Genomic DNA, 11,795 nt, shown 5'->3' on the forward strand with positions numbered 1-11,795 from the left:
ACCGAGCAATCCCAAAATCTTCAACAACTCTGGGTCTTGTAACTTCTTAGTTCCCACCTGCTTCAAGAACTCATTAGTTATGGTGATCATACCACAACTAATGTGATGCTGAATAACCTCCACTTCTAGTCTCAAATCTCTGAACTGCTTAATCAGCTCCAACTCCCTAACCATCATAACCGACATGTGAATGGATTTCCTACTCAATGTATCTGCTACCACATTCTCCTTTCCAGGATGATACATCAATTGGAAATCGAAGTCCTTTAGGAATTCCATCCACCTCCTCTGCCTCATATTCAGCTCCTTCTGATCAAACAGGTATTTCAAACTCTTGTGATCACTAAATACACTGAATTTCGCACCATACAGATAGTGTCTCCAAGACTTCAAGGCAAAAACCACAGCTGCAAGCTCCAAATCATGAGTAGGATAATTCCTTTCATGTGTCTTAAGTTGCCTCGAAGCGTATGCCACTACTCTCCCTCCTTGCATCAACACACAACCTAACCCCTAGTGAGAAGCATCACAGAACACATCAAAATGCTCACCAGTGTCAGGTAACACCAAAACTAGAGAAATAGTCAGCTGTCTCTTTAACTCCTGAAAACTATGCTCAAAAGCGTCCGTCCAAACAAAAGGCTGATCCTTTCGAGTCAGTTGAGTCAAAGGCATTACTATTTGAGAAAAACCCTCAATGAATCTCCGATAGTAACTCGCCAACCCAACAAAACTCCTAATCTCCGTAGCAGTCCTCGGACGCTCCCACTGAATCACAGCCTCCACCTTGGCTGGATCCACTACAATCCCCTCTGCCGATATCACATGCCTCAAAAATTTCACCTCAGACAACCAAAACTCACACTTGGACAGTTTGGCATACAACTGTCTCTCCCTCAGCACCTCCAAAACCAACCTCAGATGCTCACGGTGATCCTCCAATGATCTAGAATACACCAAAATATCATCAATGAAGACCACCACAAATCTGTCCAAGAACGGTCTAAAAATCCTGTTCATGTAATCCATGAACACTGCTGGAGAATTAGTGACACCAAAAGGCATCACCACATACTCATAGTCACCATACCTAGTCCTGAAAGCAGTCTTTGGTATATCACTCTCCTTCACCCTGATCTGATGGTATCTGGATCTCAAATTAATCTTTGAAAACAAAGAAGTTCCCCTCAACTGATCCATCAAATCATCAATCCTCGGAAGCGGATACTTAATCTTTATCGTCAACTTATTTAGTCGCCGATAATCAACACACAAACGGGCCCCACCATCCTTCTTCTTCACTAACAGTACCGGGGCACCCTGATGAGCCGTAATTTAGTGCTTCAATTCATATCATTATGGCATTGATTACTTCTCACATTTAGGGTTAATTTCGTGGTTTTATCATGTTTGCTAATTGTCATTTGAATTATGGGCTTAATTGCAAAACTAATCAAATTTCTGTTTCTGGACAGTTTGACCTTTGCTCGGTGTTTTGGCCATATCTGGAGCTACAGGACTCCGAATTGAGCAATCTTAGTGGCGTTGGAAAGATAAGAGAAAAAGCTACAAATGTCTCACTAATGTGCATCTCCTAATTCGAAGCCTAAGATGGTCAAAATGGAGCCCGAAAATGACCCACGGAATCTGGAAACGTTTTGGGCCTTGTTTTGCAATGTTCAAATCAGTTTGGGCCCAATTTGACCCAAGCCTTCTAGAAGGGCAAAAGGGTAATTCAAGAAACCCTAAAAGAGAGCAGAAGACGGGGGCTAGAGACACACTCACGGGGGCTTGCTCCCACTTCCACCTTCTCTTCCGTTTTTAGTTTTTCTTAGGTTTAGTTTAGGGTTTCTTCTTCTTTCTTGTTCTTCTTTCTTTTTCCTTCATTTTCAACACTTCTTGGGACTCCTATGATGCGAATTTCTCCATGGGTTAGGAATGTAATCTTTAATTTCAGTTGTTATTCACTTTCCCCTCTTTTAATTTAGAATTTCAAGTTCAATTTGTCTTTAGTTTCATGCTTCTTGCTTTGGTTGAAATTTATTGCGATTCTAGCTTCTCATTCATGCCTTGTGGTTGTTGCTACTGTTATTTTGCTGCTGCACACGAATTTAATTTCAAATTTATGGCTTTAATGTTGATTAGCTTAGGGTTTAATTTACTAGCTACTGCTATGAGTAGCTAAGTAACTTTGGTTGGATTTCTTAATGTGGTTAGCAACATCTCTTTGAGGTCAATGGTATTGTAATATTGTTTTTGAGTTGAATTATGTTCCATAATCTCTAATTAAGTTCTTAATGAATGGTTCTTATATTTTTGCTTAGTTAATTGACGAACCATTATTAATTTCACAAGTCATATAATTGGGTTTTCGCTTAGTTAACGAGATTATGTGAATTGTGATGAGATTTACAAATAGAGAATTGAAGTGGATTGTGTAAGTGCTTAACTGCAACTTACTTTGTTTAATTCTTAATTAATCTTCGCTAAGTTGGTTAATTATGAGCTCGAATGTGATTAAACTCAGTAACTTGTATGTTTAGATTAATTGAGGATAAGAGGTCAAGCTATCTAGTTAAGGAATCCAACTGTTTAGTTTATTGTTTGTTACCGTTTGGTTACCATTTATTTGTTTCTTTTTCAATCAAAACCCCCCCTTCTATTTTAATTTCCGTTGCTTGAATCCTATGGCTTAAATGCATTATTCCTTGAGAGAACGACCTAGGTTAACCCCTAGCTGCACTTAATTGTGTTTATTTTTGGTTGAGTTGCGATGGCTCATCAAAAATTTGGCGCCGTTGCCGGGGAATAATGGTTTTTTGTCTTAGGATTCTAGTTTGTGCGTGTGCGTTGAGTGGAATAAATTCTTAGTATGTTTATGTGTTCAGTTGTGTTTTATTTCAGTTTGGAGTGATGTAAAAAAATGAAAAAAAATCTGAATAACTTTAGTGTTGTGTTATGTGTTAGTTTGAATCATGTTCTGGCGATGAGTAGAACTTAACAGTAACATTGACCTAGCATTAACACTTGTTTTCATTTGAATAACTTGCTGTTGTGTGAGTTACATATCACTTGTGCATCGGAGATTCGTTTTGTTGTTGGTCATTGCTTTGCTGGTCCTGCATTCAAATTCAAATTCTGTTTCATAATCCTTTATATTTAATTGTGTTTATTTTTGCATTTAGTTATTGTTCTGCATGCAGTTAGTTTCTAGTTTTTGTGCTGGTTTTTGCATTTAGTTAGTTTAAAGTTATGTTAAAATAACAAGAAAATTTTGGTTCTAATTTCTGTTCTGCATCAGTTGTAGACCCATTATCCTGTTTTGCACATGAAATTCTGTTTGTGTTCAGGTTCTAGTCTTAGTTTTGGTGTAGCTTTTTTGCATTATTGAGCATTGTGCAACCAATTTTTGCAATCAATTAATGCACTCTGGTTTGGTCCAGAGTGTTGCATTGCATAATCTGATTTAGTGCAGTGTGTGAATTCTGAACCGGACTACAGCCTGAGGAGGATCCATTTGAATAATTCACATTCTGTTCTGCATTATTCCCATCTGCATTTAAAATCTGGTTCTGCATTCTGCTGCACAAATTCTGCACAAAATTCTACTGCACAAATTCTGCATTCTGCTGCACAAATTCTGCATTCTGCTGCACAAATTCTGCATTCTGCTGCATTCCTGCTGACTTTTATATATTGGATATGGAAGAGGGATTCTCCCGTGGTTCTTCCGTTCCAATTATTTTAGGTAGACCATTCTTGAAAACAGCTCGAACCAAGATTGATGTCCATGCTAGTACACTTTCTATGGAAGTTGGTGACATAGTAGTTCGGTTCAAAATTCTTGATTCGAAATGTCCATTTGAGGATCATTCTGTTTTCCGAGCCGAATTACTTTCTCATCCTGATTACATTGATTTTCTTGAATTCCTTGATTTCGTTGAAGATGAGTGTATATCTGATTTTGCACTTGATATTGATTTTCCATCTTTGATGGACACTCATCATTGTAGACCCCTAAAATTGTCCGGGTCGGAAATAAAGCTTGAAGACTCTCGAAGACTGAAGGAAGATCAGCCAGAAGGACTCCTGGAAGGCCCTAGGAGGGTTCTCTGTAGGTCTAGAGGTCTTAGAATAGCTCAAAATAAGGAAGTGGAGGGAATGAAGCCCAATACGGCCGTACTGAACTTAATACGGCCGTATTGAAGCTTCAATACAGCCGTATTGAACTTAATACGGCCGTATTGAAATTTCTGAATTTCAATACGGCCGTATTGAACTCAATACGGCCGTATTGAAGTTCAAAAATTTCAATACGGCCGTATTGCTTCTGTAGGCCGTATTGCGCCTATTCCCTATAAATATGACGTCAATTGGACGTCATTCCACACTTTCACACTCAGTTTTGACTCCCTCCTTGAGTATTCTGGGGTTTTTGAGCAGTGTTCTGCCCTAGAAATCTCTCTGGGAGTCGATCCGACGAAGTTCTGGAATTCCGAGCACTTAGCTTGGAGATTCGAACCTAGTCGAAGGGAAATCCTCCGGATTTCCATAGTCAAAATTTTATAGGAGGGAGCGAGCGGGCTTGTAGAGCGAGGGAACGCCAAAAAGCTTCCCAGTTTTACGAAATATATAAAAGCACGCTTCAAGAGGTTTCTTCTTAAAATCCTTCCTTTTACTGCTTTCTGTGTGCATATTTAATTGTCATCATGTAGATATTCAAAGTATAATCGCTTATAATAAATAGGGGTGATTTAGTAATTTTACGCTGTTATATTAGAAAATAATCTGTCATAGGGAACCCGAAAGGGGCGCTGTGGGGTGCTAACACCTTCCCCACGCGTAACCGACTCCCTTACCCAACTCTGGTTGTAATGGCCAAAGTTGATTTTTAAAATCAATTGCCTTATCCCTTTTTCCAATGTTTTGAGTAAAACATTGGTGGCGACTCCACGAACCCTTTTACTACGAAAACCACTAATCCATAGAGGGTCCCGCTTGGGATTAATATGGATTGGTGAGATTTTTAATAAATAAATTGGATAAGATCGACAAGGTCTCAGTTTGAGAACAAGTCGTTCTAATAATCCAATACATTTTCAAAACCAAAATAAAAAGGGAGCTCGACCGTCTTCGCGACCGCCGAGGCCCGTTTGGGCCGGTGGCGACAGATGGCGACTTCACTGGGGAAGCTTCGAGGGTCAGTCCCATTTAGTGACAGATTATTTTTAACAAATAATAGTTAAAAATTACTTTATTACCCCTCACTTGTATGATAACATGTTTATCTATTTGGCTTTAATAACTGTTGTATTTTTAAATTTACGCAATTGTTTGAAATAAAAACTGCACACAAACCTTTGCACACAACAGTTCCCTCTATACCCGGGGGCATGAGTGATTAACCATAGGGAGTGGATGTTAGTACGGCCGGTTGTCGAATGGGTCTATAGGTGCCCGTAGACCGTTGTCGGAAAACATCACTCAAGGTGATAACCATGAACTTGAGTCCGACGGTGCGTTGGAGCTTTCCATCGACCTACGACGAGAGGAATTGGGTCCCTATAATGGGGGCACCTTGGGGGCCTTTGACCAAGTGAGAACAGTTAGATCCTCCTTGAAAATGCACTTTTCTGCAGGAGACCCCTACCTCGTGATTCGCTCGTGACTGTTCGTGGATGAGTGAATTGTTTGTGTAAATGCTTATGTGCAATTGTTTGTGCATTAATAAAAAACCTCGTGATAAGGTCTAAGAATAATACCCATGCATGAAAATACCATGACATGAGAGGAAAAACCATGTGTGAAAATATAATAAAAGTAAGGAGCATAGGCATCATTATCAATAATACCTCATGCATCCTCATCATTATTTATAGGTTCACTAATACCCTCTCGATATGAGTGAAAGAGACCCGTGACTATTGAGTTTCTCCGTTGTGGAGAAATCATAGGCTAGGGAGGGTGATAAACTTTCATCTTAAAAAGGCAGCGCCTTAAAGATGAAAGATTATCAAGCTCACATCGAGAGTGTATTCATATCATAAATAAGCTAATTAGAATAAACATTCATTTTAGAAAGTGGCTGGTCATCTCTCTGTCCTCACACGCGCAAAGAAGATCAAGAAAATGGAAGCATTGGAGGAGCAAAACAAAAAGCTCACAACCGAGCTTTCACAACTTAAAGACCAAATGGCGCAAATGATGGAACTCATGCGTCATCACAACATCCATGGACCTCATCACAGTGATCATGGGTCCCATCATGAGGGAGAGGAGGAAGAGCATGAAAAAGATCCTCCACACACTGTACCCCTTGGGGCTGGAATTATGATTAAAGAGCCCGAAGTATCAAAGGAACAATTCCACGCCCTCGAGGATCGGCTAAGGGCTATGGAGGGGCATGATTTTGACATCAAGGATGCCGCCGACATGTGTTTAGTGAGGGACATCCAATTCCCTCCTAAATTTAAAGTGCCGGATTTCCCAAAGTACGTGGGATCGACTTGCCCCAAAAGTCATCTCACCATGTACTGTCGCAAGATGGCCGCATATGCCACAAATGAAAAGCTCTTGATCCACTGCTTTCAAGAGAGCTTAGCTGAAACTGCACTCAACTGGTATATGCAGCTAGATGGAAATCTAGTACATACATGGAGGCAGTTGGCCGACGCCTTTCTCAAGCGCTATAAATACAACATCGACCTAACACCCGATAGGTCTGATCTTCAAGCCTTGAGTAAAAAGAATGATGAATCCTTCAAGGCGTACGCCCAACGTTGGAGGGAGTTGGCGGCACAGATAGAGCCCCCGCTGTCGGATAAGGAGACGGTGTCCTTATTCATCAACTCGTTGACTGGTCCCTATTACGATAAAATGATAGGGAACACAACGACACTCTTCTCGGACATCATCACCATTGGAGAAAGGGTGGAACAAGGACTTAAAAGTGGGTAGCTGGCTAAGCCTTCCCAACCATATGAAGCTAAGAAGGCCTTCGGGAAGAAGAAAGAAGGAGGAGTCAACGCTGTAACCATTTCTCCATCTTCTTCCACTTCGAAGTCAGGCAAATCGCAATACAACTCTGTGAAGAAGTTTGACAAACTTCCGACCACTTATAGCGATCTCCTGCCGAAGCTAGTAGAAGCCCAACTTCTAGCCTATATTCCACCAAGAAAGATCGACCCACCTTACCCCGATTGGTACAAGCCTCAGGACAAATGTCTATACCATTCGGGAGCACCAGAGCATTCAACAGAGAACTGTCTAGCTCTCAAACACAAGGTCCAAGGCCTTATTGATGCTGGGTGGGTCACTTTCGATTCGACAGCGCCCGACGTGAGCAAGAACCCTCTACCGAAGCAGGAGTAGAGAGAAGGGCAAGCCACAATAGGGCCTCTCCTTAATTTTCTTAATTTTCTTTTAGAGACTCATGATCAGTACCCGAGATCATGAGGACCTTTCATGTAAATAAGGGTTTTGTACATATATCAATAAAGAGGCATTTTTCACACATTATTCTCTCATTTTGTTCTATTCTCTCTCTCTCATTAATATTAATAAACTCTAAACCTAAACAGAACCAATAAATAATTATGTCTGTGATTGCTCGCTCTGACCGGAATCCGAAAGCCGAGGATGAATGGGTTGAGTTGGACAGTGACGAGGAGACCATCTCTCCGGATCTGCAAAGGCTGCTAGATCAAGAAGCTCGTCTACTCCAACCATATCAAGAAGAATTGGAGACCGTGAATTTGGGGCAGGGTCAAGAATTGAAAGAGGTCAACATTGGGACCCATATCAGTGATGGAATAAGAATACAGTTGATCCAATTATTAAGGGAATACAAGGACGTATTTGCATGGTCGTACCGTGATATGCCCGGATTGGACTCTAACATCGTCGAGCATGAGTTGCCATTAAAAGAAGGGTTTCGACCCGTTAAGCAAAAGCTTCGACGAATCAAGCCCGAATGGTCTTTAAAGATCAAGGAGGAGGTAGAAAAGCAATTAGATGCGGGATTCTTGGTCGTATCCCAATATCCTGAATGGCTGGCTAACATTGTGCCAGTCATCAAAAAGAATGGGAAGGTTAGAGTGTGTGTTGATTATAGGGATTTGAATCGTGCCAGTCCAAAGGACGATTTTCCCTTGCCACACATCGATACACTTGTGGATCACACTGCCACAAACACACTCTATTCCTTTATGGATGGATACTCGGGGTATAATCAAATCAAGATGAATATAGAAGACCGCGAGAAAACTTCTTTCATCACACCCTGGGGCACTTTCTGCTACAGGGTGATGCCTTTTGGACTTAAAAATGCGGGTGCCACCTACCAACGAGCGATGGTGACGCTATTCCACGATATGATCTACAAAGAAATTGAAGTATACGTGGATGACATGATCGCAAAGTCAAAAGACGAGATGGACCACATCCAATATTTGAGAAAATTGTTCAATCGGCTTCGTAAGTATCAGCTTAAGCTAAACCCGGCTAAGTGTACTTTCGGAGTTCGGTCGGGTAAACTTCTCGGGTTCATCGTCAGTGAAAAAGGCATAGAGGTGGACCCCGATAAAGTAAAGGCAATAATGGAAATGCCTCCTCCTAAAACCGAGAAGGAGATAAGAGGATTCCTTGGCAGGGTGAACTACATTGCAAGGTTCATCGCACAGTTGACTGACACGTGCAAGCCAATATTCAAGCTATTGCGCAAGAATCATTCCGAAACTTGGGATGAGAATTGTCAACGAGCTTTTGACAAGGTCAAACAGTGCTTGGCCAATCCACCAGTATTGGTGCCACCTGTCGAAGGAAGGCCATTAATCCTCTATCTAACAGTGCTTGATGAGTCCATGGGAGCCGTGCTAGGGCAACAGGACGAAACTGGAAAGAAAGAACGAGCCATCTACTACTTGAGCAAGAAATTTCTAGATTATGAAACCCGCTACACGCCATTAGAAAAGACTTGCTGTGCGTTAGCATGGGCAACACAAAGGCTCAGGCAATATATGATAAGGCATACTACTTGGTTGGTTTCCAAAATGGATCCAATTAAGTATGTGTTCGACAAGCCAATAATCACTGGGAAGATCGCCCGATGGCAAGTACAATTATCAGAATTCGACATCATACATGTCACACAAAAAGCCATCAAGGGTAGTACCCTAGCTGATTACCTAGCACACGGGCCGACCAATGACTATCAATCCCTTCAGGATGATTTCCCCGATGAGGATATAATGCATTTACAACATGAAGATCCTAAGGATGATACGTGGACCATGTATTTCGATGGAGCCTCCAACATGCTTGGACAGGGGATTGGAACAGTATTAATCTCCCCACAAGGAAAGCATATCCCCTTAACGGCAAGACTCAACTTCGACTGTACAAATAACATGGCCGAATACGAGGCTTGCGCGTTAGGAATCCAAGCAGCAATCAACAATGGTATCCTAAAGCTCAAAGTATTCGGAGATTCGGCTTTAGTCATCCACCAACTGCGAGGTGAATGGGAAGTCCGAAATCCTAAACTGATACCATATGTTGAACATATCAAAGACCTGATACAATTCTTTCAAAATGTCGTCTTTGAATATATCCCAAGGGAGGAAAATCAGTTCGCCGACGCCCTTGCTACACTATCATCGATGTTCGCCCTGGATAAGGAGCATGAAATGCCCATCATCAATATCCGGCGGCACGATAAGCAAGCGTTCTGCCTACTGATAGATGAAGCTGTTGATGATTATCCATGGTTCCATGACATCAAACAATATCTGTCAAAAGGGGAATATCCTGATATGGCTAGCGATAATGATAAAAAGCATATCCGAAGAAGGGCCATAGGATTTCTGTTGATTGGAGAAACCCTCTACAAAAAGAATTATGACTCGGTCTTGTTGAGATGTATAGACCAAGTCGAAGCTCAAAATGTAATCAAAGAAATACATGAGGGGGTTTTCGGTACCCATATTCCCGGGCCTGCAATGACTAAGAAAATCCTCAGAGCAGGATATTATTGGTCGACCATTGAAAGGGATTGTTACCAATACGTCCGGAAATGCCACAAGTGTCAAGCATACGCTGACAACATTCATGTCCCACCAACGCCACTCAATGTGTTGGCTTCACCATGGCCATTCGCAATGTGGGGCATGGATGTTATTGGACCCATCGAGCCAAAGGCATCTAATGGACATAGGTTCATTCTTGTAGCCATTGACTATTTCACCAAATGGGTAGAAGCGGCATCGTATGCTCATGTGACCCGAAAGATGGTAACATCCTTCATCAGAAAGAATATCATATGCAGATACGGTATTCCCGACAAAATCATCACTGATAATGGATCCAATTTGAATAATAAGATGGTGGAAGAACTGTGCAAAGAGTTCAAAATTCAGCACCACAACTCTTCCCCATATCGACCAAAGATGAATGGGGCAGTCGAGGCAGCCAATAAGAATATCAAGAAGATAGTACAAAAGATGGTTGTCTCACTCAAAGACTGGCATGAGATGCTACCCTTCGCTCTCCATGGTTATAGGACTTCAGTACGTACATCCACAGGAGCTACTCCATTCTCCCTTGTTTATGGAATGGAGGCAGTTCTGCCGGTTGAAGTCGAGATACCCTCTCTGAGAGTAATCATGGAAGCAAAACTTTCCGAGGCAGAATGGGTTCAAAGTCGATACGACCAATTGAACCTTATCGAAGAAAAACGACTGAACGCCATATGCCATGGTCAAGCCTACCAAAGGAAGATCAAAAAGGCTTTTGACAAGAAAGTCCATCCTCGAATCTACCATGAGGGAGAGCTGGTGATGAAGAAATTGCTACCAGCTCATGTAGACCCCTAAAATTGTCCGGGTCAGAAATAAAGCTTGAAGACTCTCGAAGACTGAAGGATAATCAGCCAGAAGGACTCCTCGAAGGCCCTAGGAGGGTTCTCTGTAGGTCTAGAGGTCTTAGAATAGCTCAAAATAAGGAAGTGGAGGGAAAAAGCCCAATACGGCCGTACTAAAGTCAATACGACCGTATTGACACTTCAATACGGTCGTACTGAAGTCAATACGACCGTATTGACACTTCAATACAACCGCAGCGAACTCAATACGGGCGTATTGAAATTTCTGAATTTCAATACGACCGTATTGAACTTCAATACGACCGTATTGAAGTTCAAAAATTTCAATACGGCCGTATTGCCCCTGTAGGCCGTATTGCGCCTATTCCCTATAAATATGACGTCAATTGGACGTCATTCCACACTTTTCACTCAGTTTGGACTCCCTCCTTGAGTATTCTGGGGTTTTTGAGCAGTGTTCTGCCCTAGAAATCTCTCTGGGAGTCGATCCGACGAAGTTCTGGAATTCTGAGCACTTAGCTTGGAGATTCGAACCTAGTCGAAGGGAAATCCTCCGGATTTCCATAGTCAAAAGTTTTTAGGAAGGAGCGAGCGAGCTTGTAGAGCGAGGGAACGCCAAAAAGCTTCCCAGTTTTACTCAATATATAAAAGCACGCTTCAAGAGGTTTCTTCTTAAATCCTTCCTTTTACTGCTTTCTGTGTGCATATTTAAACTGTCATCATGTAGATAGTTAATTTATAATCGCTTATAATAAATAGGGGTAATTTAGTAATTTTACGCTATTATTTTAGAAATAATCTGTCATAGGGAACCCGAAAGGGGCGCTGTGGGGTGCTAACACCTTCCCCACGCGTAACCGACTCCCTTACCCAACTCTGGTTGTAATGGCCAAAGTTGATTTATAAAATCAATTGC

General features: G+C 41.7%; 1 protein-coding gene across 1 annotated transcript; it reads right to left on the minus strand.

Annotated features, from left to right (window-relative positions):
• Positions 1-513: 513 nt before the first annotated feature.
• On the minus strand, positions 514-3,677 carry LOC145954878 (uncharacterized). Its single transcript, XM_083069564.1, has 3 exons — positions 3,610-3,677; positions 778-946; positions 514-648 (listed from the first exon to the last, which is right to left on the minus strand). Exons 1-3 carry the CDS (start codon positions 3,675-3,677, stop codon positions 514-516), a joined length of 372 nt encoding a protein of 123 aa, XP_082925690.1.
• Between the last annotated feature and the right edge of the window lie 8,118 nt (positions 3,678-11,795).

The sequence above is a fragment of the Cajanus cajan genome, chromosome 2 (assembly GCF_000230855.2).
Source record: "Cajanus cajan strain Asha chromosome 2, NIPB_CcT2T_4, whole genome shotgun sequence".
In the NCBI taxonomy this organism is placed as follows: Eukaryota; Viridiplantae; Streptophyta; class Magnoliopsida; order Fabales; family Fabaceae; genus Cajanus; species Cajanus cajan.

Bases quoted from the DNA above. Each gene is read 5' to 3' on its own strand.
- LOC145954878 (XM_083069564.1), bottom strand. From the start codon at position 3,677: ATGCAGCAGAATGCAGAATTTGTGCAGCAGAATGCAGAATTTGTGCAG. The intron at 947-3,609 runs GTAGAATTTTGT...GGTGTATTCTAG, and splicing joins CAGAATGCAGAATTTGTGCA to ATCATTGGAGGATCACCGTG. The intron at 649-777 runs GTGATTCAGTGG...CTGACTCGAAAG, and splicing joins ATCCAGCCAAGGTGGAGGCT to GATCAGCCTTTTGTTTGGAC.